We start from the raw sequence: 24,186 nt of genomic DNA, 5'->3' as shown, positions 1-24,186 counted from the left end.
TTATATGTAGCAATGCCAAGCAACCATTTCGTTATAAACCATTTTTTCAAAATTCAAAGAATGTGCACTTCCATTGGCTATACAAAACCTCTGGGTAATTGGTTTATTGTAACGCTCCTAAAAATGACCATAATTTACTTTCTTTTGTTGAGCACAAACTTACCTCATCACAGTTGAATACCAGCACCAAACGTCCAAGCATGGCACCCAATGCTTTAACACATTCCGTTTTGCCCGTACCGGCTGGACCAAAGGGATTACCACCCAAACCCATATGCATGGCTTGTGTCAAAATGAGATAACATTTGTGTGTTAAACGTGTACTGACCAACTTATTAGGATTTCCCAGAAACTCATAGGAATATTCGAACTCAGCATAGACCATACGCACAATCACCGTGGAACGATTGTTACTGTTTCCTGCTCCTCCTGCTGATGTGGCACCTCGACTACCACCTGTAGTATCACCCAAATAGAATTTCAATTGAGCCAACCAATGCCAATCATTGAGGTGCATGGTATTGTTCTCTATCAACTCCTCGACTATTGTCACATAATGCACCAAATCAAACAGTAACGAACGCAATTTTATTTGCAAGAGGGCATTTTGGGTCTGATGCTTCCATGTGGAATATTGACCGATTTCCGAATTGAGTGTTTGCAATAGCTTTTGTAGAGCCATTGTTTGGATGGCCTTTTCAGCCTGTTTGGTAAATTGAATGGCACGCGTAGTGGACAATACTTGGCCGACATAGTTTTGAAGGATATTTTCATTAAAGCCATCCGGAGGATATGAACTGCAGCACTGGACGATTTGCTCTCTGAGTGTGAGTTGTATAGTGCTTACCAAAGAGTTTAGCCAATTCTAGTATGTGTGTTTAGAGAAAATGAATGAGAATGAAATAATTACCGAATGAAATGTAAGGGGGTAAGCATTGATTTAGTCATACCTCAATGGGTCCTTTCATTTCGATGGGTGTTTTAAGTTTTAGGACATCTCCTTCCGCACTTTTTAAAGATTCAATGGAATATTGAATACGTTCTCCACTCGAACCTTGTACTATACCCAAGAGATGACAACCTGGGAATAATTTTTTAATATGTTTTTGTATAACATCGGGATCTTTGGATGCTTGTCCTAAAATTTCCAGAAGATCATCATCACCCAAGAAATAAAATCGTGGGAAAGAATTGCGTTTGTCCTGGAAAAAGAAGAGTTAGATAAAAAATATTAAAATTATTGCTTTGGAACAATCGATACGCTCGAAAATGTTGACAAATTTATTTCAGGAATCCAATTAAATTGTAGCCTTCAGAGGTAGGCCAGATTATCGATTTTCACATAATCAAAACAGCAGATATGACACTCGTTAGACTTAAAAGCTTAGATACACTGGAAAGCGTTGATTGCAGGCATATAGAACCCAGCCGAGCGTTATAAAGAGAGGGATTATGTGACTGACTGTGACTGACCATGACCACAATAACCCGAAATATATAAGAAGTGGGAGGATACTTTCGGAACATTGAATATGACCTATAGGAGCACTATCACAGAACTGGTACCGTTTACTTTCTGTTAACTGACAGTTAAAGCCTAAAGGAGCTACATGAAAATGGCCGTAAAAATGAAACATATTCCTAAGAGTTTGTCCCAAACTGGTTAAAGAGGACAGTCCGTGGGGTGCTCCTCCTATATTGTCCCAGAACGTGCTCTTTAGACTGAACGTGTTTATTACGATAAGCCAAAATATATATCCAATATGGAAGAGTAGGGGGATACCTTTCGGATTTCTGAATATGAACTACAGGGAATTGGAGCAAATTGGCACTATCGCAGGACTGGTACTGTTGCTCAAGTTTGCTGCATTTTTTTATTAGTCATGTAATGCACAAAATGAAGCAGATTCCTAAGAGCTTGTTTCGGGCTGGTTACATTGTCCCAGGACGTGCTCTTTGGACTAAGCGTATTTATCACGATAACCCAAAATATATATATCAAATATGGAAGAGTAGGAGGAAAGGAGGATACCTTTCGGAACTCTGAATATGACCTAAAGCAACAGGGAGCCACCGTGGTGCAATGGTTAGCATGCCCGCCTTGCATACACAAGGTCGTGGGTTCGATTCCTGCTTCGACCGAACACCAACAAGTTTTTCAGCGGTGGATTATCCCACCTCAGTAATGCTGGTGACATTTCTGAGGGTTTCAAAGCTTCTCTAAATGGTTTAACTGTAATGTGGAACGCCGTTCGGACTCGGCTATAAAAAGGAGGTCCCTTGTCATTGAGCTTAACATGGAATCGGGCAGCACTCAGTGATAAGAGAGAAGTTCACCAATGTGGTATCACAATGGACTGAATAGTCTAAGTGAGCCTTATACATCGGGCTGCCACCTAACCTAACCTAACCTACAGCAAATTGGCACACTCACAGGACTGGTATCGTTTCTCCAGTTTGTTGCAATTTTTAAATAGTCATATAAGGCTCAAAATGAAACAGATTCCTAAGAGCTTTTTCCGGACTGGTTAATGAGGATCTGTCTATGGGGTGCTCCTACTAAATTGCCCAGGACGTGACTTTGGATTGAGTCTCATACGTATCCTAAAGTTTAAATTAACCCCGCCAATTACAAACCCATGGTAAAGTTAAAAGTCCTTCTATACGTTTTCACCAGAACTGGGTCCTGTGTTTGATCCATTTCCTGTAGGATATATGCAGATGGATCTAAAATGGACGAAAGAATTGGTAGTGGTATTTATTGCAGTGAACTAGCAATCCGGGAGTCGTGTACGTTAGATAGCGATTGCTGCTTAGTTGCTGTTGATGAGGGTGTTATTCTATGGGAATAATAATGGGAAATGCCGACGTTCTGTCTAAGGAGGGCGCTCGTGGAGCGATGTTTGCGGATGTTTTTCCTCCGCTGTCTTCATATTTTTACAAGTCTCATGTCAAATATGATGATCTATGGTGAGGACGTTGGGTCTCCTCGGAAAGTTGCTAGTAAACTAAGTTGATATAGGATGAAGAAAACCTTAGGAATTGTGAAACTCTGATGGCGATGAGCAGACAGGAATTGAGGCCTTTAGTTGGCATTATAACTGGGCATACCACTCTTGGAAAACGTATGGTAAGAATTGGCGCCAGCTGCTATCGTTAAGAGCTTACGATTCTCACTGAACAGTATAATGTAACTCTGTGTTGGGTACCTGTACACTGTGGAATAATGGGAAATTATGAAGCAGATGTGCTGGCTGAGATGAGCGTTCGTGGAATGCGTAAAGTCTTTGCGTTTATTTTTCTGCGCTGTCTTCATATCTATGAAGGCTTCACGTCAAATATGAAGAGCTATGGTGAGGGCGTTGGGTCTCCCTTAGGAAGCGGTTGCGAGCAAACCAAGTTAATATTGGACGAAAAGAACAGTAGGAATTGTGAAACTCTGATGGCGATAAACAGACGGGAATTGAGACTTGCAATTGGCATTATAACTGGGCCTAACACACATGGAAAACTTATGATAAGGATAGACTTTCAAGATTATAACATTTGTAGATGGGTGTCTGGACCCGGGTATTAAGGAAGACTCGAACCACTTCCTATGCCAGTATCCAGCATTATCCTTTAGACGTAACAAGATACTGGGCGCGTAGCTTAAGGAATATTCTTGCCTTCATCAGGGCCTCTGGTTGGAAGTTTTAAGCAGAATTAAAATAGGCGGCTAAATGGAAATTCCCGCAGCATTGTTAGAAAACTGACCCGTGAGCTGAACATATTGCGAGATCGGATGTAACACATATTAAACAAAGGATTTTAACTAAAGTCATTGAAGTTTTAAAAGAGCACACCGATGCAAATGAAAAGAGACAAGGAATTGCTTCGCTTGCACGATAGTGGCCAGTTATCGAATTTGGTTTTCTCCCATGAGAAGCCATCCCAAACTGAGCAGTTTATGAACAAACAAAATGATTGAGCTTACTTGCCAAAGAGGTAAGCTGAAAATTTACACCGATTGGCCATCAGAACTTAAGCTCCCTCAATGGTTGTTGTTGTTGTTGTAACAGTTTTTAATGTAGTTTCATCCATTTTGTTCTATGCTTGTGTAGTTCAGCTGGTAGCCATATCAAGGAACTCTGCGACAAGGATGGTGTGTCCAGAGTAATCTGGTAGTGAGACGGGTAGGCTTAGCTGGGCAAGCAAAAAGGTGACGAGTGTCATGTGGCCCTTGATTACATATGGGACACACGTCAGCTACGCTGCTATCAATCACTGATAAGTATGAATTGAGGCGGCTGCACTTGCCTGATCTTACTTGGGCCAAAACTACCCTTGTCTGCCGTGGGAGGTTTCTCTCCTCCGGTGCAATGGGCGGCGGTCGGACTCCGAGAACAGGATTAACCTTGTAGCTTCTCACCGCTTCAGCTACAGTATCCTCATGAATCCTGTCCCTCAATGGTAATGGTGTAAGCCGCCATTACGGCCGATGGTAGCTTCCGGTTCGTATTCATCTACCGTGGGGTCAAAATAAATACCGAATATTATCGAGAAAATGTCCTGAAGACAGTATTGAAACCCTGGACAAAGAAAAATTTCGGCTGCAGACCATGGATATTCCACGGGACTCAGCACCCGTCAACCAAGAATGCCTTAAAAATGAGATTCAATGACCACCAAAATCACGGGATCTCAATCCATTGGACTTTTAAGTCTAGGGAATTTTTGAAGGCACTAAGAAATACCAAAGTTACAATCATCTTAAGAAAGCGTTTCGCAGACCATAGACATTCCAACACGCGTGAACCAAGAGAGGAAGTTCTTCGCTTCATTTGTTCCGCACAATGGCATTTTGGAGAGTGTCCATCATTTGAAGTTGGCGTTTCGCCGAGAATGGTCCAAAATATTACAAAGCAACCTACGTGGAGACCGTTGCTCGGCTGGTCTAAGGTAACCAATGCGACTATGGTCTAAGGTAACCAATGCGAACAAATCCAAATTTATTCTAATATGTGAAGGTGCCTCGCTTCATTTCTACCGCACAATGGCACCAAAATCTCTAGATCTCAATCCATTGGGCTTTTGCGCCTGAGCCATTTTGGAGAGTGCCCATCATCTGAAGTTGGCGTTTCGCCGAGAATGGTGCAAAATATCACAAAGCAACCTACGTGGAGACCGTGATGGCATCCTCGGCTGTTTTTAGACGACTATGGTCTAAGGTAACCAATACGAACAAATCCAAATTTATTCTAAAATGTTGAGGTGCCTCGCTTCATTTCTACCGCACAATGGCACCAAAATCTCTAGATCTCAATCCATTGGGCTGTTGCGCCTGAGCCATTTTTGAGAGTAAGGTTGGCAGAACAGTTACAAAAGCGCTCTACGGGCCACGGACATTCCAACATTACTCAGTACTCGTGAATCGAAAAAGGAAGTTCAGTACTTCATTTGTACCGCTCAATGGCCATCAAAATCTCCGGACTTCAATCCGTTGGAGTTTTGCGCCTGGAGAATTTTGGAGAGTAAGATTGACACTAGTTCGTGTCCATGGTCGCCAATTCGAACAAATTTCAACTGATTCTAAAATTTGAAGGTTTCCAGCTTCATTTCTACCGCACAATGACCACAGTTGCGTCTGGAGCATTTTGGAAATTAAAGTTGTCCTTAAAAAATACTAAAGTGTCGATCTTGAGATCAAGACTGCACTTTTCCGGGAATGGGTCAAATTATCGCCAAATAGCTTTCGTGCAGGGCGTGAGATGGCTTTCTCGGATATTTTTAGACCATAGTTCGTGCCAATTGTAGCTAATTCGAACAAATCTAAACTGATTCTAAAATTCGGAGAGTCCTTGCATTATTTCTACCGCACAATGACCTCCAAAATCTCAAACCGTTGGACTTTTGCGTCTAGGACATTCTAAAGAGTAGGTTGACACTAAAAAAGTGTAGATCATCTCAAGACGGCACATCGACGGGAGTGGGTCCAAATACCGCAGATTCACTTTCTTGCACCATGGGATGGCTTTGTCGGCCGTTTGAATGCCATAGTGCGTTCCATTTGAACAAATCCAAATTGATTCAAAAATTTGATACTGAAGCTTACATATATATGAAGACTCACCATTATGTAGGACATGAGATTATTCTGACATCTAGCCAATTGGGTTTCCAACGATTTAACAATAGTCGATATATTATTAATCTTCATCAGCGATATAACACGGGGATCTGATTGAATTTCTCGCATAATATAACGGAAATCTTTGTCGATGCGTTTAAACAAAGCTTCCTCGTTTTTTAAGGTTCCCGCCTCGAAAACAGGTTCCAAATAGACCCACCTTTGGGGAAAAGAATTAAAATTTTATCTTGGAATATCACTTCTCCAATGACAAAGACTTACCTTCTCTGGGATTGATTCAAGCTCGTTAGTATGGTATCTAAAGAATTCAAACGACTTTCCCATAGCTCTGCCTGATCGGAAAAAGCTTCAAAGGCTGCCGAATTTTTGGCAGACTGCAATAGAGATTGGTTGTCTCCTATTTTATTTAGAACTTCCTGATAATCCTTAATCAAAGCAATGGCTTGGCCGGAAGAATCATTTTGATGGATTAATTTCAATTGAGCTGTAACAGACCATTGATCCAATTCGGTAAGAGCTTGACGTACAACCTGTTCGGATGAGGCTTGTCTAACTATTTGGGTAAATTCTGCAGAATTCTGTTGCAGTAAATGTTGATTCTCTAGAAGATTTCCCAAAGTGAAATTGTGTAGATTTTTAATGTGTTCCTTTTTGAGTAAAATAAAGATACGGGCCCAATGTCTTTCGGTCAAAGAATCCGATTGTAGTTGCTGAAGCAACGGCATTATCGATAGTATCTTCTCTACACTATTACGTATCCTCTTGGAGGGTAGATCGATTGAGGCATGCACGGAACCTTCCCATTTCGAAATGAATTCGTTAAGAATATAAGGTCTACGACGATATATAGCCCACTCTTCGCTGAGTATATCATTCCATTCTGTGAGATAATCATCATAAATAATCCATTCCTTGGATTGTTCTTTCATGGTGGCATTGATTTCCTCAAAAGGTTGTAGCAAATCCTCTGGGAAGACCATATTGAATTTGGCACATTCCTCCAGAAGTTGTTCCTTCTTCTTCAAGATCTCTTGCCAATGTTCCTGACGTTCTTTGAACATTTCCAAGCCAGCCTCTTCATTAGCCTGCAATTCGGCAATGGTCGATTCCCAACGTAATAGAAATTTATCTGCCTCATTGCGTAAATTCTGTATTTGAGTTTGAGCCTGATCCTTAATCATATCAACCTGACGTTGTAGAATCACAGCATGATTCTCTAATAAAGGTTGCAGCTTTTCCCATTGCGTCAGTATGCCCGCCAATGAAGTCACCCTCTCTTTACACCATCCAGCTAGGCAAGTATCTTTGGATTTAACCAACTCCAAGGTTTCGGTAACTTTGGGTAATTCCGTCATTATTTTTTCATATTTCATTCCTGACTCAGTAATCGACGACTCATCCATGGGGACATTTTCCAAAAATTGTAAAGCATTTTGTAGAAAATCTTGTATGATAGAAATATCACTGAGTATGGATTGACGCAAACTGTGCGACAAAGCTTCCCAATAACGCCGACTGATTTGTTCAATATCCGATCGCAAGGGTAAAATGTCAATGACAATGCAATCGATGGCTTCTTCATTGCTAGGGCGGGAAAAATTAAAATTAAAGAAATACGTAATAGTTAATTTATAAAGAAATTCTTTGGAAAAAAATCAATATCTTATTTAATTTAAGGCTATATTTTCATATCCTGCCCCACACTGTGGTTGCCACTCGAGCCAAAAGTAATCAATTTACCAAACAAAAAAAATCTTATTTTGAAAAATGTTATTTCCATAGAAAAAATTTTTCAAAATTGTATTTCTATAGAAAATTTCGTCAAAATTTTATTTCCGTAGATAATATTGTCAAAATTTTATTTCTATAGAAAATTTTATTTCTATAGGAAATTTTATCAAAATTAAATTTCTATAGAAAAACTTTGTCAAAATTTTATTTATATAGAAATTTTTTGCCAAATTTTGTTTCTATAGAAAAATATTGGGAAAACGTAATTTTTATAGACAAATTATGTCAAAATTTTATTTTGTCAAAAATTTATTTATGTAGAAAATTGTTTCAATATTTTATTTCTAATGAAAATTTTGTCAATATTTTGTTTCTATAGAAAATATTGTCAAAATTTTATTTCTAAAGAAAATTTTGTCAAAATTTTATATCTATAGCAAATTTTGTCAAAGTATTATCTCTATAAAAACATTTTGTCAAAATTTTATTTCTATACAAAATTTTGTCAAAATTTTATTTGTATAGAAAATTTTGTCAAAATTTTATTTCTATAGAAAGTTTTGTCAAAATTTTATTTCTATAGAAAGTTTTGTCAAAATTTGATTTTTAGAGAAAATTTTGTAAAAATGTTATTTCTACAGAAAATTTTGTCAAAATGTAATTTCTATAGAAAATTTTGCCAAAATTTGTTAAAATTTTATTTCTATAGAAAATTTTGCCAAAATTTTATTTCTATAGAAAATTTTTCCAATTTTTTTTTAAATTTTAAAAAATTCTGTCAAAATTTATTTATATAGAAAATTGTTTCAATATTTTTTTCTATAGAAAGTTTTTTCAAGATTTTATTTCTAAAGCAAAATTTTGTCAAAATTTTATTTATATTGAAAATTGTTTCAATATTTTATTTCTAATGAAAATATTGTTTTGTTTCTATAGAAAATATTGTCAAAATTTTATTTGTATACAAAATTTTGTCAAAATTTTATTTGTATAGAAAATTTTGTCAAAATTTTATTTGTGTAGAAAATTTTGTCAAAATTTTATTTGTGTAGAAAGTTTTGTCAAAATTTTATTTCTATAGAAAATTTTGTAAAAATGTTATTTCTATAGAAAATGTTGTCAAAATGTTATTTCTATAGAAAATTTTGTTAAAATTTTATTTCTATAGAAAATTTTGTCAAAATTTTATTTCTATAGAAAATTTTGTCAACATTTTATTTCTATAGAAAATTTTGTCAAAATTTTATTTCTATAGAAAATTTTGTAAAAATGTTTTTTCAATAGAATTTTTTTTCTATAGAAGGTTTTTTCATAATTTTATTTCTATAGAAAATTTTTTTTCAAAATTTATTTATATAGAAAATTGTCTCAATATTTTTTTTTCTATAGAAAGTTTTTTCAAAGTTTTATTTCTATAGAAAATTTTTGTCAAAATTTTATTTCTATAGAAAATTTTGAAATTTTTTTATAGACGATTTTGTCAAATTTTTTTTCTACAGAAAATGTTGTCAACAGTTTGTTTCTATAGAAAATATTGCCAACATTTTATTTCTATGGAAAATATTGTCAAAATTTTATTTCTAAAGAAAATTTGGTCAAAATATTATCTCTGTAAAAAATGTTGTCAAAATTTTATATCTATAGAAAAATTTGTCATAGTGTCATCTCTATAAAAACATTTTGTCAAAATTTTATTTCTATAGAAAATTTTGTCAAAATTGTATTTCTATAGAAAAATTTTCCAAAATTTTTTTCTATAGAAGGTTAGGTTAGGTTAGGTTATGTGGCTGCCCGATGTATCAGGCTCACCTAGACTATTCAGTCCATTGTGATACCACATTGGTGAACTTCTCTCTTATCACTGAGTGCTGCCCGATTCCATGTTAAGCTCAATGACAAGGGACCTCCTTTTTATAGCCGAGTCCGAACGGCGTTCCACATTGCAGTGAAACCACTTAGAGAAGCTTTGAAACCCTCAGAAATGTCACCAGCATTACTGAGGTGGGATAATCCACCGCTGAAAAACTTTTTGGTGTTTGGTCGAAGCAGCAATCGAACCCACGACCTTGTGTATGCAAGGCGGGCATGCTAACCATTGCACCCTTTTCTTTTTTCCAAAATTTTATTTCTATAGAAAAATTTTTGTCAAAATTTTATTTTTATAGAAAATTTTTGTCAAAATTTTATTTCTATAGAAAATTTTTGTCAAAATTTTATTTCTGTACAAAATTTTGGCAAATTTTTTTTTATAGACGATTTTGTCAAATATTTATTTCTACAGAAACGTAGAAACAAAATGTTGTTCTATAGAAAATATTGTCAACATTTTATTTCTATAGAAAATTTTGTCAAAATGTTATCTCTATAGAAAATATTATCACCATAAAAAATTTTGTCAAAGTGTTATCTCTATAAAAACATTTTGTCAAAATTTTATTTCTATAGAACATTTTGTCAAAATTTTTTTGTATAGAAAACTTTGTTAAAATTGTATTTGTATAGAAAGTTTTGTCAAAATTTTATTTCTATAGAAAATTTTGTAAAAATGTTATTTGTATAGAAAATTTTGTCAAAATTTTATTTCTATAGAAAATTTTGTCAAGATTTTATTTCTATAGAAAGTTTTTCCAAAATTTTATTTCTATAGAAAAATTTTGTCAAAATTTTATTTATATAGAAAATTATTTCTATATTTTATTTCTAATGAAAATTTTGTTTGTTTCTATAGAAAATTTTGTCAAAATTTTATTTTTATAAAAAATTTTTGTCAAAATTTTATTTCTATAGAAAATTTTTGTCAAAATTTTATTTCTACAGAAAATGTTGTCAACATGTTTCTATAGAAAATTTTGTCAAAATTTTATTTCTATAGAAAATTTTGTCAAGATTTGATTTCTATAGAAAATTTTGTCCAAATTTTATTTCTATAGAAAATTTGGGAAAATTTTATTTCTATAGAACATTTTTTTCAAAGTTTTATTTCTATAGAAAGTTTTGGAATTTTAATTGGTTTTTTGAAAGAAATTTGTCTTAAGTAGTGTGTATTTGTTTACTTACTTTTGTATTTTTGCAATTTTTTGACTGAAATGTTTACATTTGCGAAAATTTCTATCCCAATCGTCGGCCACCTGTAAATGTATGCCACACAATTCTTCAATATCGACACATCCCAAAGCCACCCAAGGTAACCATAATTTCTTGAATTTGGCCAATTTTTCAAATAAATCTTCGGCTTTTTCATATAATGGTCCAAAATAGTGACGATTATTCTCAACCATAGTTTTGAATAGTTCAGGACCCTTTTCGGATAGACCACGAAAGCCACAGGGTCTTTCAATAAATTTTCTCAATTGTGAGTAATAACGATCACGAATTTCCTCTTCGGGGGGCATAAAGCAAAGTTGACGTTGTCTGAAAGAAAAAAATATGGAACTTTAGTAATTGAGCAATAACCTGAAATAGTTCTCAAAGAAACGATACAAAATTAAAAAATCTTTTGTTTTTCTTTAAAAAAAATCAAAAGGTCGAACACGACCTTTGTCATGTAGATTTTTAATGGAGGCCAATATGGTTTGTTGCCTTGAGCGATGGTTTTGTGATCCATACTTGATAAAGGTCTACTCACACAGAAAAAAATATTTTTTGTCTTCAATCACGAAATTAATTGATCCAATTAATTTTTAATTGATATTTCTTCAATCACAGAAATGATAATATCAATTACCAACATCAATTAAAAAATTAATTGATATAATCAAAAATTTTGTTGATACTAGTAATTTCTGTGATTGATTTTTGTTTCCATTAAAAAATTAAATTTTTAATTGAAAAATTTTTAGTTTTCAATTGAAATCTTCGTGGTATTTTTTTGTGTGCCGTCTAGTCGATAATGTGGTACAAATTTGTAGGCTTTACTCCTGAATTCTTGAATATCTGCAATTTATTTGATTAGATCGAAAACGTCGATTTTCGAAAAGTCGAAAGTTTTTAAAAATTTTATAATATACATAGAATTTTGATTATTCTAATGCCATGTCCCTGTATATCGAACGAAACCCCATTAGAATGACATCGAAAAAAACAAGCTATGCATTTGAATCTAGGCACAAGTACTTGTAGATTGGATACTATTGCAGATGGGCCATATCGGACCACTTTTAATTATAGCACCGACATAAGCCGACCCCCAAATGTGGCTTGACCTGCCGCTTGCAGGCAGAGATGGAATATTATCACCTCCTAGAGCAAAATGTTATTTTTGGATAGGAAACATGGGAATTGGTCCATAACGTTCCATAAACCAATCCCCAGATTTGGCTTTCGGAGCCTCTTGGAGAAGCAAATTTCACTCGATAAAGTTGAGAAATTTTATTTCTATTAAAAATTTGTCTAAATTTTATTTATATAGAAAATTTTGTCAAAACTTTATTTCTATAGAAAATTTTGTCAAAATTTTACGTCTATAGAAAATTTTGTCAAAATTTTATTTCTATAGAAAATTTTATCAAAATTTTATTTCTATACAAACTTTTGTCAAAATTTTATTGCTATAGGAAATTTGGTCAAAATTTCATTATATAGAAAATTTTGTTAAAATTTCACTTCTATAGAAAATTATGTGCAAATTTTATTTCTATAGAAAATTTTGTGCAAATTTTATTTCTATAGAAAATTTTGTCAAAATTTTATTTCTATAGAAAATTTTGTCAAAATTTCACTACTATAGAAAATTTTGTGTAAATTTTATTTCTATAGAAAATTTTGTCAAAATTTTATTTCTATAGAAAATTTTGTCAAAATTTGACTACTATAGAAAATTTTGTGTAAATTTTATTTCTATAGAAAATTTTGTCAAAATTCTATTATACCCTGCGCCACACTGTGGAACAGGGTATTATAAGTTAGAGCATATGTTTGCAACAACCAGAAGGAAACGAGATAGACACATGGTGTCTTTGGCAAATATGCTCAGGGTGGGCTCTTGAGTCGATATAGCGATGTCCGTCTGTCCGTCTGTCCGTGAACACATTTTTGTAATCAAAGTCTAGGTCGCAGTTTTAGTCCAATCGACTTCAAATTTAGCACAAGTATGTGTTTTGGCTCAGAATAGATCCCTATTGATTTTGGAAGAAATCGGTTCAGATTTAGATATAGCTCCCATATATATCTTTCGCCCGATATGGACTTATATGGCCCCAGAAGCCAGAGTTTTACCCTAATTTGCTTAAAATTTTGCACAAGAAGAACAATTAGTACTATAGTCAAGTGTGTCAAATTTTATTGAAATCGGTTCAGATTTAGATATAGCTCTCATATATATCTTTCGCCCGATATGGACTAATACGGTCCCAGAAGCCAGAGTTTTACCCCAATTTGGTTGAAATTTTGCACAGGGAGTAGAATTAGCATTGTTGCTATGCGTGCCAAAATTTGGTTGAAATCGGTTCAGATTTAGATATAGCTCCCATATATATGTTTTTCTGATTTCGACAAAAATGGTTAAAATACCAACATTTTCCCTGTTAAAATCGCCTCTGCTTAGTCGAAAACTTGTAAAAAGGACTGTAATTTTCCTTATCATCAAATACATATATATCGAGCGATAATCATAAAAAAACTTTTGCGAAGTTTCCTTAAAACTGCTTCAGATTTAAATGTTTCCCATATTTATACCCTGCGCCACACTGTGGAACAGGGCATTATAAGTTAGTGCATATGTTTGTAACACCCAGAAGGAGACGAGATAGACACAAGGTGTCTTTGGCAATAATGCTCAGGGTGGTTCCCTGACCATTTCCGTCTGTCCGTCCGTCCGTCTGCCTATGAACACATTTTTGTGATCAAAGTCTAGGTCACAATATAAGTCCAATATCAATAATTAAGACCATACACAATAAATAGAAATAAAATGTTAATATTGTTTGATTTTATTCTTAATTAGTGAAATTCATGTTTATTGCCTAATTTATAAACCAAGTGTATAGATTTTATAGAAGTCTAGCAAATTTTGCCCAGATCGGAAAATGTGGATCTACAAGGAGGTGCAGGGTATAATATAGTCGGTCCCGCCCGACTTTAGATTTTCCTTACATGTTTTTTACTAAAATTGTGTTCAACCCTAGTGCATTAGCCAACATAAATTTTGAGTCTATAGATTGTGTAAAAGTCTATCAAATTCTGTCCAAATGGAGTGATATTTAAATGTATGTCTTTGGGACAAACCTTTAAATATTGCACCCAACACATTTGACGGATGTGATATGGTATCGAAAAGTGGTGCAGGGTATAATATAGTCGGCCCCGCCCGACTGTAGACTTTCCTTACTTGTTTTTCTATAGAGAAATTTGTAAAAATTTTATTTCTATAGAAAATTTTCTCAAAAATTTATGAAAATTTTGTGAAAATTTTATTTCTATAGAAAATTTGCCAAAATTTTATTTCTATAAAAATTTTGTCAAAATTTTATTTCTATAGAAATTTTATCAAAATTTTATTTCTATAGTAGGTTAGGTTAGGTTAGGTGGCAGCCCGATGTATCAGGCTCACTTAGACTATTCAGTCCATTGTGATACCACATTGGTGAAATTTTGTGAAAATTTTATTTCTATAGAAAATTTTGTCAAAATTTTATTTCTATAGGAAAGTTTGTCAAAATTTTATTTCTATAGGAAAGTTTGTCAAAATTTTATTTATATAAAAAATTGTGCCAAAATTTTATTTTTTTTTAGAAAATTTTGTCAAAATTTTATTTCTATAGAAAATTTTGTCAAAAATATATTTCTACAGAAAATTTTGTCAAAATTTTATTTCTGTAGATTTTTTTTTTTTTAAAAATTTTATGTCTATAGAAAATTTTGTCAAAATTTCATTTCTATAGAAAATTTTGTCAAAATTTTGTTTCTATAGAAAATTTTGTCAAAATTTTATTTCTATAGAAAATTTTGTCAAAATTTTATTTCTATAGAAAATTTTGTCAAAATTTTATTTCTATAGAAAAATTTGTCAAAATGTTATTTCTTTAAAAAATTTTGTCAAAATTTTATTTCTTAAAAAATTTTTTTAAAAATTTTATTTCTATAGAAAATTTTCTCAAAATTTTATTTCTTTTGAAAAATTTGTCCAAATTTTATTTCTTTAGAAAATTTTGTCAAATTTTTATTTCTATAGGAAATTTTGTAAAAATTTTATGTCTTTCGAAAATTTTGTCAAAATTTTATTTCTTTTGAAAATTTTGTCATAATTTTATTTCTATAGGAAAGTTTGTCAATTTTTTTCTATAGAAAATTTTCTAAAAATTTTATGTCTTTAGAAGATTTTCCACATCCATTCTATATTCGAAAATGTTATTTCTATAGAAATTTTTTTCCAAAATTCTATTTCTATGGAAAATTTTTTCAAATTTTTATTTCTATAGAAAATTTGTCCAAAATTTTATTTCTATAGGAAAGTTTGTCAATTTTCTTTTCTATAGAAAATTTTGTTAAAATTTTATTTCTATTGACAATTTTGTCAAAATTTTATTTCTCTTTTTGAAGAATATTTTGCAAAACATTAAGAATATTTATCAATCTACCAAACTGTAAAAAAATCTACCATTTTTGGTAGATTTCTACCAACTGTGGTTCGGAGACCTATTTTGTAGGCCTCGAAAGGCTAAAATAGTTGGACCATCACCCACCAGTTATTTCATTTTAATTTAAAACGTATTTTCATTTTCTTTTCATATTATAAAATTTGCTTACTGGGTAATAAACGCTGCAACTACTCATATTTGTGAATATTTGTTTTGACTTCAACACTTTTATATATTGGACTCATTCATGCAAGTCGATTGGCCAGAAGTAATGCATTCAACGGCAGCAATGGTGTCATCCACTGAATTAGTATTTGCAGGCGTATGCATTTTCGGTTAAATTCTGTTCAACAATGTTCTACTTTATGACAGTCACTGACCTACATTAATATAAACAAAATATTGCTGAGCTAGTGAGTTTTAATATAATCACATAAGGTGGGTTGTAGGAAAATTTATTTATGATATATTATTTTTAAATTCATTTGTTTCCTTTTGTAAGTGTAACACAAAAGAGGTAAAATATTTTTTTTATAATTTGGTTGGACGAGAAATATGAGAAAACATCGAACGCATACAATATTTTTTTTTTGAAAGCAACTTCTAAACCTTTTTTATGTGCTTTAAACATTTTTTATAATTTCTCTTAATGCTTTTTTTGTTCCTCACACAAAAAAATCTTCTTTCAGTGTATACGAATTTCCAACTTACCGAAAAGCAATTTTAATATGTATATCAGGCAATTTATTATTCATATCCACCAATCCAATAATGTACTGATATTCCAAGACCTTATACAGCTGATGATCCCAATGTAATTTAAAAGCATCCAAATTCGTAAAACATTGACGTTCCAAATGAGCTACCAATTCACGTAAATGACGCATTTCATCTTTCCAAATCTGGCTTTGTGTAAAGAGGTCTGTATTCATTAGTTTGACAACCTAGAAAGAAGTTCAAAAATCTCATATCCTAAATAAGCACAACTAAATAATATCCATTTTACTTACAGTTCTTTTGGCTTGCTCATGATAACCCACCAGTAAAGTATTATCGGTGGATAATTTCGAGACAGCAGCCTGCAACATATTTACATATCTCAAAACGGATTCCTCATCGTTCCATGCCACAGTTTCACTGTGGACCAATTTCGATAATTCCATAGCATTTTTAAGCATTATAGGTCTTTGACAGGGTATCATACGATCACCTATGGTATTATGAAATGTGGCAATTTGTTGTAGTCGTCGAGCATAAGACATATACTTTGCAGCATGTTGAGCTGCTGTTCTCAATTCTGAGGGAACACTGTAACCTAAATTTTCAAATTCTCGAACATCTTGACAGAATGTCACCAATTTGGGATTAAAGGTGACCCGCATAAGTTGGCGGCCCTCTTTTTCGAATTTCACCACTGGCTGATCATCACGTAGGCTTTGGGGAGATATCGTGCAAGCAGTTTAGAAAAAAATGAAAATTATTGCTTTTCTTAAGAGTTACTTACCGAAGATCTCCCGATTTCACTGCAGTGGTGTGTTGACCACACCATATTTCAAAATTTGTTCTTAATAAAGACTCAGTTTCTTCTTTGATTTCTTGGACAGCTTTATTAATTTTGTCAAAACCTTCTCTTCCCGAAATAAGATGGCTTACTTTTTCGATTTCTTGGATCTAAAAGTGAAAGAAGAAGTACTTAGGATAGTTAGGTTATAGGTTAAAAAGAGGTTTCTGTGGAAATAAAATTTGAAAAAATTCTGTAAAGAAATAAAATTTTGGCAAAATTTTCTATAGAAATAAAATTTTGATAAAATTTCCTATAGAAATAAAATATTCCAAACATTTTCTATAGAAATAAATTGTTGACAACATTTTCTATGGAAATAAAATTTTGACAACATTTTCTGTAGAAATAAAATTTTCTATAGAAATAAAAAATTGACAAAATTTTCTATAGAAATAAAATTTTGACAAAATTTTCTATAGAAATTTTTCTCATAAAAATTGTACATGTTTTGGTAGATTTTGCAAAATATTCCTCTCCAACGAAGAGGAACAAATTTTCTATTAAAATAAAATTTTGAAAAAATTTTCTATAGAAATAAAATTTTGAGAACATTTTCTATAGAAACAAAAATTTTGGCAAATTTTTTTTATAGAAATAAAATTTTGAGAAAAATTCTATAGAAATAAAATTCTGAAAAAGTTTTTTATAGAAATAAAATTTTGAGAACATTTTCTATAGAAATAAAATTATGAAAAAATTTTCTTTAGAAATAAACTTTTGAGAAAATTTTTTTATAGAAATAAAATGTTGAGAAAACTGTCTATAGAAATAAAATTGTGAGAAAATTTTCTATAGAAATAAAAATTTTTATAGAAATAAAATTTTGAGAAAAATTCTATAGAAATAAAATTATGAAAAATTTTTCTTTAGAAATAAAATTTCGGAAAATTTTCTACAAAAATAAAATTTTGAGAAAATATTCTATAGAAATAAAATTTTGACAAAATTTTTTATAGAATGAAAATTTAGACAAAATTTTCTATAGAATGAAAATTTTGACAACATTTTCTATAGAAATAAAATTTTGAGAACATTTTCTATAGAAATAAAATTTTGAGAACATTTTCTATAGAAACAAAAATTTTGGCAAATTTTTTTTATAAAAATAAAATTTTGAGAAAAATTCTATAGATTCTATAGAAATAAAATTGTGAAAAGTTTTTTATAGAAATAAGATTTTTTTAAAAATTTTCTATAGAAATAAAATTATGAAAAAATTTTCTTTAGAAATAAACTTTTGAGAAAATTTTTTTTATAGAAATAAAATGTTGAGAAAATTTCTATAAAATAAAATTTTGAGAAAATTTTCTATAGAAATAAAAATTTTGACAAAATATTTTTAGAGAAATAAAAATTTGAGAAAAATTCTATAGAAATAAAATTATGAAAAAATTTTCAAAAAAAAAATTGAAAAAATTTTCTAGAGAAAAAAAAATTGAAAAAATTTTCTATAGAAATAAAATTTAAAAAAAAATTTCTGTAGAAATAAAATTTTGACTATATTTTCAATAGAAATAAAATTTTGAGAAAATATTCTATAGAAATAAAATTTTGACAAAATTTCATATAAAAATAAAATATTCCAAACATTTTCTATAGAAATAAATTGTTGACAAATTTTTCTATGGAAATAAAATTTTGACAACATTTTCTGTAGAAATAAAATTTTCAAAAAAATTGTCTATAGAAATAAAAAATTGACAAAATTTTCTATAGAAATAAAATTTTGACAAAATTTTCTATAGAAATTTTTCTCAAAAAATTGTATATGTTTTGGTAGATTTTGCAAAATATTCCTCTCCAATGAAGAGGAACAAATTTTCTATAAAAATAAAATTTTGAGAAAATTTTCTATAAAAATAAAATTTTGAGAACATTTTCTATAGAAATAAAAATTTTGACAAAATTTTTTTATAGAAATAAAATTTTGAGAAAAATTCTATAGATTCTATGGAAATAAAATTATGAAAAAGTTTTTTATAGAAATAACATTTTGAGAAAATTTTCTATAGAAATAAAATTATGAAAAAATTTTCTTTAGAAATAAAATTTTGAGAACATTTTTTGATAGAAATAGAATTTTGAGAAAACTTTCTATAGAAATAAAATTGTGAGAAATTTTTCTATAGAAATAAAAATTTTTATAGAAATAAAATTTTGAGAAAAATTCTATAGAAATAAAAATATGAAAATTTTTTCTTTAGAAACAAAATTTCGAAAAAATTTTCTATAGAAATAAAATTTTGAGAAAATTTTCAATAGAAATAAAATTTTGACAAAATTTTCTATAGAATGAAAATTTTGACAAAATTTTCTATAGAATGAAAATTTTGCAAAAAACAAGTATATACGGCCGTAAGTTCGGCCAGGCCGGATCTTATGTACCCGCCACCATGGATTGCGTAGAAACTTCTACTAAAGACTGTTATGGTTAGGTTAGTTTAGAATAGGTCACAGCCCGATTTATCAGGCTCACTTAGACTATTCAGTCCATTGTGATACCACATTGGTGAACTTCTCTCTTATCACTGAGTGCTACCCGATTTGACTTTTGACAAAATTTTCTAAAAAAATAAAATTTTGGCAAAATTTTCTATAGAAATAAAATTTTGACAAAATGTTCATAAATTTTTGACAAAATTTTCTATAGAAATAAAATTTGCACAAAATTTTCTATAGAAGTGAAATTTTGAAAAATTTTCTATAGAAATGAAATTTTGACAAAATTTTCTATAGACATAATATTTTTACAAAATTTTTTATAGAAATAAAATTTTGACAACGTTTTCTATAGAACAAAAAAATTTACAAACTTTCCTATAGAAATAAAATTTTGACAAAATTTTCAATAGAAATAAAATTTTGACAAAATTCTCTATAGAAATAAAATTTTGACAAAATTTACTATAGAAATATAAAATTTTGACAACATTTTCTGTGGCAATAACATTTTGGAAGATTATTTTTGGCTCGAGTGGCAATCGTGATTTTTCTGTGTTTGGGGATCGGTTTATTTGGGGGCTATATATAATATAGATCGATACGGACCAATTTTGGCATTGTTGTTATCAGCCATACACTAGCGAAATGTACCAAATTTCAACCGGATCGGATGAATTTAGCTCCTTCAAGAGGCTCCGGAGGTCAAATATGGGGACCGGTTTATATGGGGGCTATATATAATTATGGACCAATATATATAATGTGAACCAATTTTTGGAAGGTTGTTAAGGACCATATACCAACACCATGTATCAAATTTCAGCCGGATCGGATGAAATTTGCTTCTCTTTGAGGCTCCGCAAGCCAAATCTGGGTATCGGTTTATATGGGGGCTATATACAATTATTGACTGATATGAACCAATTTTTGCATGGTTATTGGAGACCATATACCAACACCATGTACCAAATTTCAGCCAGATCGGATGAAATTTGCTTCTCTTAGGGACTCCCCAAGCCAAATCGGGGGATCGGTTTATATGGGGGCTCCATATAAATATGGGCCGATGCGGACCAATTTTTGCATAGTTGTTAGGGACCATATACTTACACCATGTACCAAATCTCATGAAATTTGCTTCTTTTAGAGGCTCCGCAAGCCATCGGTTTATATGGGGGCTATATATAATTATGGACCGATTTGGACCAATTGTTGCATGGTTGTGAGAGACCATATACTAACACCATGTACCAAATTTCAACCGGATCGGATGAATTTTGCTCCTCCAAGAGGATCCGCAAGCCAAATCTGAGCGTCGGTTTATATGGGGGCTATACGTAAAAGTGGTCCGATATGGCTCATTTGCAATACCATCCGGCCTACATCAATAACAACTACTTGTGCCAAATTCCAAGTCCATAGCTTTTTCGTTTGGAAGTTAGCGTGATTTCAACAGACGGACGGACATGCTTAGATCGACTCAGAATTTCATCACGACCCAGAATATATACTTTATGGGGTCTTAGAGCAATATTTCTATGTGTTACAAACGGAATGACAAAGTTAATATACCCCCATCCTATGGTGGAGGGTATACAAAAGATGTTTGTAGTAGTAGTTTTTTGGTAAATTGTTCCCCAAATATTGGTAGATTATTTTTGAATCGAGTGGCAATCGTATTCTCAACCCTTATTTAGCTGTTCCCTGTACTCACCTGATGTTGAACCACCTTCAGCCAACGACATTCATTGCATATAACCGATAAATGACCTGTATCGGGTTCCATATTAGTATCGGTCATAGCTTTTCGCAAATCATGCAACAAAATTTGTAAAGACTGCAAAAATTGTTCTCTCTCTATGGTCAAGAGATCCAATACCGTGGGTCTTTGGATGAGTGTCTCATATTTGGAAAATATAAAAATCACTTGTCTAGGATTACTCAAATGATGATGTAATTGATTCTTCAATGCTGCAGCAATCCGCTCATCAATAGGCTGCAGCAATTGTTCGAAATTATTCAGAGCTTTATTCCATTTTGTTTGACCCATAACCGATGTATCGAATATATTGAAATCTCTAAATGGTGAATCTGTCTGCAGCATTTCCTTCATTTCATTGTCATGGAGTAGTGTGGATATTTGTTTATAGAGATTTTTTATATTACGTATCTCCAATACTCGCTCCTTAAATTGTTCTGCCCTTTTGGGAACATGAGCCTCGCCGACCCATGGATGCTTAACATAATTCGGCCAAAAGAGTCGTGTTAATGAGTCACATAATTGTATCCATGATTCGGCGGTGTCAATACATTGACTCATCAAACTATTCACCAGAGAGTTATTCAAAGACCATATATCTTCGCCCAATAGTTGTTCCAAACAAGCTTCGATTAGATTATTGCCAATCACATCCATTATGTCGGCCATACGATTTTGTGGAAATTGATATGGTAGACGCCACAATTCATCGAAGTTATTGTGCGAACTATCGAGAAATTCCTCTATGCTACTGCCACCATTTGAATTAATCGAACTGAAAAGATTTTCGAGATATAAGATTTATTTCTATAGCAAAATTTTGTCAAAATGTTATTTCTATAGAAAATTTTATCAACATTTTATTTCTATCGATAATTTTATCAAATTTTTATTTCTTTAGAAAATTTTGTCATAATTTTATTTCTATAGAAAATTTTGTCAAAATTTTATTTCTTTAGATAATTTTGTCAAAATTATATTTCTATAGATAATTTTGTCAATATATTATTTCTATGGAAAATTTTGTCAAAATTTTATTTCTATAGAAAATTTTATCAAAATTTTATTTATATAGATAATTTTGTCAAAATTATATTTCTATAGATTTTTTTTTAAATTATATTTTTATAGAATTTTTTTTTTAAATTTTATTTCTATAGAAAATTTTGTCAACATATTATTTCTATGGAAAATTTTATGTTATTATACCCTTCACCACTACTGTGGTACAGGGTATAATAAGTTTGTGCATTTGTATGTAACGCCAAGAAGGAAAAGTCTGAGACCCATCGTTTAGTATACCGATCGTCTTAGAATTAAATTCTGAGTCGATTTAGCGAAGTCCGTCTCTCTGTCTGTCTGTCCGTCTGTCTGTCTGTTGATGTATTTTTGTGTGCAAAGTACAGCTCGCAGTTTTAGTCCGATTGTCCTAAAATTTGGTATAGGATCCTGTTTCGGATCAAAGACGATCCATATTGATTTTGGAAAAAATCGGTTCAGATTTAGATATAGCTGCCATATATATTTTTCACCGATCTGGTCATAATTGGCGTGTATATCAACCGATCTTCCTCAAATTCCGTACATCCGAATATTTTATGGGTCTCGAAAAACTTGCAAAATATCAGCCAAATCGGTTCAGATTTAGATATAGCTCCCATATATAGCTTTCGCCCGATTTACCCTCATTTGCCCACAGAGGCCAATTTTTTGCTCCGATTTAGTTGAAATTTTGTATAGGGAGTAGAATTAGCATTGTAACTATGCGTGCCAAATTTGGTTGAAATCGGTTCAGATTTGGATATATCTCCCATATATAGCTTTCGCCCGATTTACACTCATATGACCACAGAGGCCAATTTTTAACTCCGATTTAGTTGAAATTTTGCACAGGGAGTAGAATTAGCATTGTAACTATGCGTGCCTAATTTGGTGGAAATCGGTTCAGATTTGGATATATCTCCCATATATAGCTTTCGCCCGATTTACACTCATTTGCCCACAGAGTCCAATTTTTTGCTACGATTTAGTTGAAATTTTGCACAGGGAGTAGAATTAGTATTGTTGCTATGCGTGCCAAATTTGGTTAAAATCGGTTCAGATTTAGATATAGCTCCCATATATAGCTTTCGCCCGATTTACACTCATATGACCACAGAGGCCAATTTTTAACTCCGATTTAGTTGAAATTTTGCACAGGGAGTAGAATTAGCATTGTAGCTAGCGTGCCAAATTTGGTTGAAATCGGTTCAGATTTAGATATATCTCCCATATATAGCTTTCGCCCGATTTACACTCATATGACCACAGAGGCAAATTTTCAACTCCGATTTAGTTGAAATTTTGCACAGAGAGTAGAATTAGTATTGTTGCTATGCGTGCCAAATTTGGTTGAAATCGGTTCAGATTTAGATATAGCTCCCATATATATGTTTTTCTGATTTCGACAAAAAGGGTCAAAATACCAACATTTTCCTTATAAAATCGCCACTGCTTAGTCCAAAAGTTGTAAAAATGACTCTAATTTTCCTAAACTTCTAATACATATATAACGAGCGATAAATCATAAATAAACTTTTGCGAAGTTTCCGTAAAATTGCTTCAGATTTCAATGTTTCACATATTTTTTTACTAATATTGTGTTCCACCCTAGTGCATTAGCCGACTTAAATTTTGAGTCTATAGATTTTGTAGAAGTCTATCAAATTCTGTCCAGATCGAGTGATATTTAAATGTATGTATTTGGTACAAACCTTTATATATAGCCCCCAACACATTTGACGGATGTGATATGGTATCGAAAATTTAGATCTACAAAGTGGTGCAGGGTATAATATAGTCGGCCCCGCCCGACTTTAGACTTTCCTTACTTGTTTTTACTAACATTGTGTTCCACCCTTGTCCATTAGCCGACATAAATTTTGAGTCTATAGATTTTGTAAAAGTCTATCAAATTCTGTCCAAATCGAGTGATATTTAAATGTAT

At 31.8% G+C, this 24,186-nt stretch overlaps 1 protein-coding gene across 1 annotated transcript in view; it reads right to left on the bottom strand.

Moving 5' to 3' along the window:
• The window catches only part of btv (dynein cytoplasmic heavy chain beethoven), a 123,103-nt gene that overhangs the window by 63,786 nt on the left and 35,131 nt on the right, over positions 1 to 24,186 (bottom strand). Inside the window, exons 5-13 of the mRNA XM_075297350.1 lie at positions 21,156 to 21,975; positions 16,940 to 17,106; positions 16,446 to 16,869; positions 16,147 to 16,379; positions 10,919 to 11,272; positions 6,392 to 7,714; positions 6,113 to 6,329; positions 951 to 1,202; positions 164 to 865 (exon numbers count right to left, since the gene is read on the bottom strand). Of these exons, the coding sequence (XP_075153465.1) occupies positions 164 to 865; positions 951 to 1,202; positions 6,113 to 6,329; positions 6,392 to 7,714; positions 10,919 to 11,272; positions 16,147 to 16,379; positions 16,446 to 16,869; positions 16,940 to 17,106; positions 21,156 to 21,975 (4,492 nt within the window). The remainder of the gene's footprint in view (positions 1 to 163; positions 866 to 950; positions 1,203 to 6,112; positions 6,330 to 6,391; positions 7,715 to 10,918; positions 11,273 to 16,146; positions 16,380 to 16,445; positions 16,870 to 16,939; positions 17,107 to 21,155; positions 21,976 to 24,186) is intronic.

The sequence above is a fragment of the Haematobia irritans genome, chromosome 2 (assembly GCF_050003625.1).
Source record: "Haematobia irritans isolate KBUSLIRL chromosome 2, ASM5000362v1, whole genome shotgun sequence".
Classification (NCBI taxonomy): domain Eukaryota; kingdom Metazoa; phylum Arthropoda; class Insecta; order Diptera; family Muscidae; genus Haematobia; species Haematobia irritans.
This window is presented reverse-complemented; position numbering and strand designations above follow the sequence as displayed.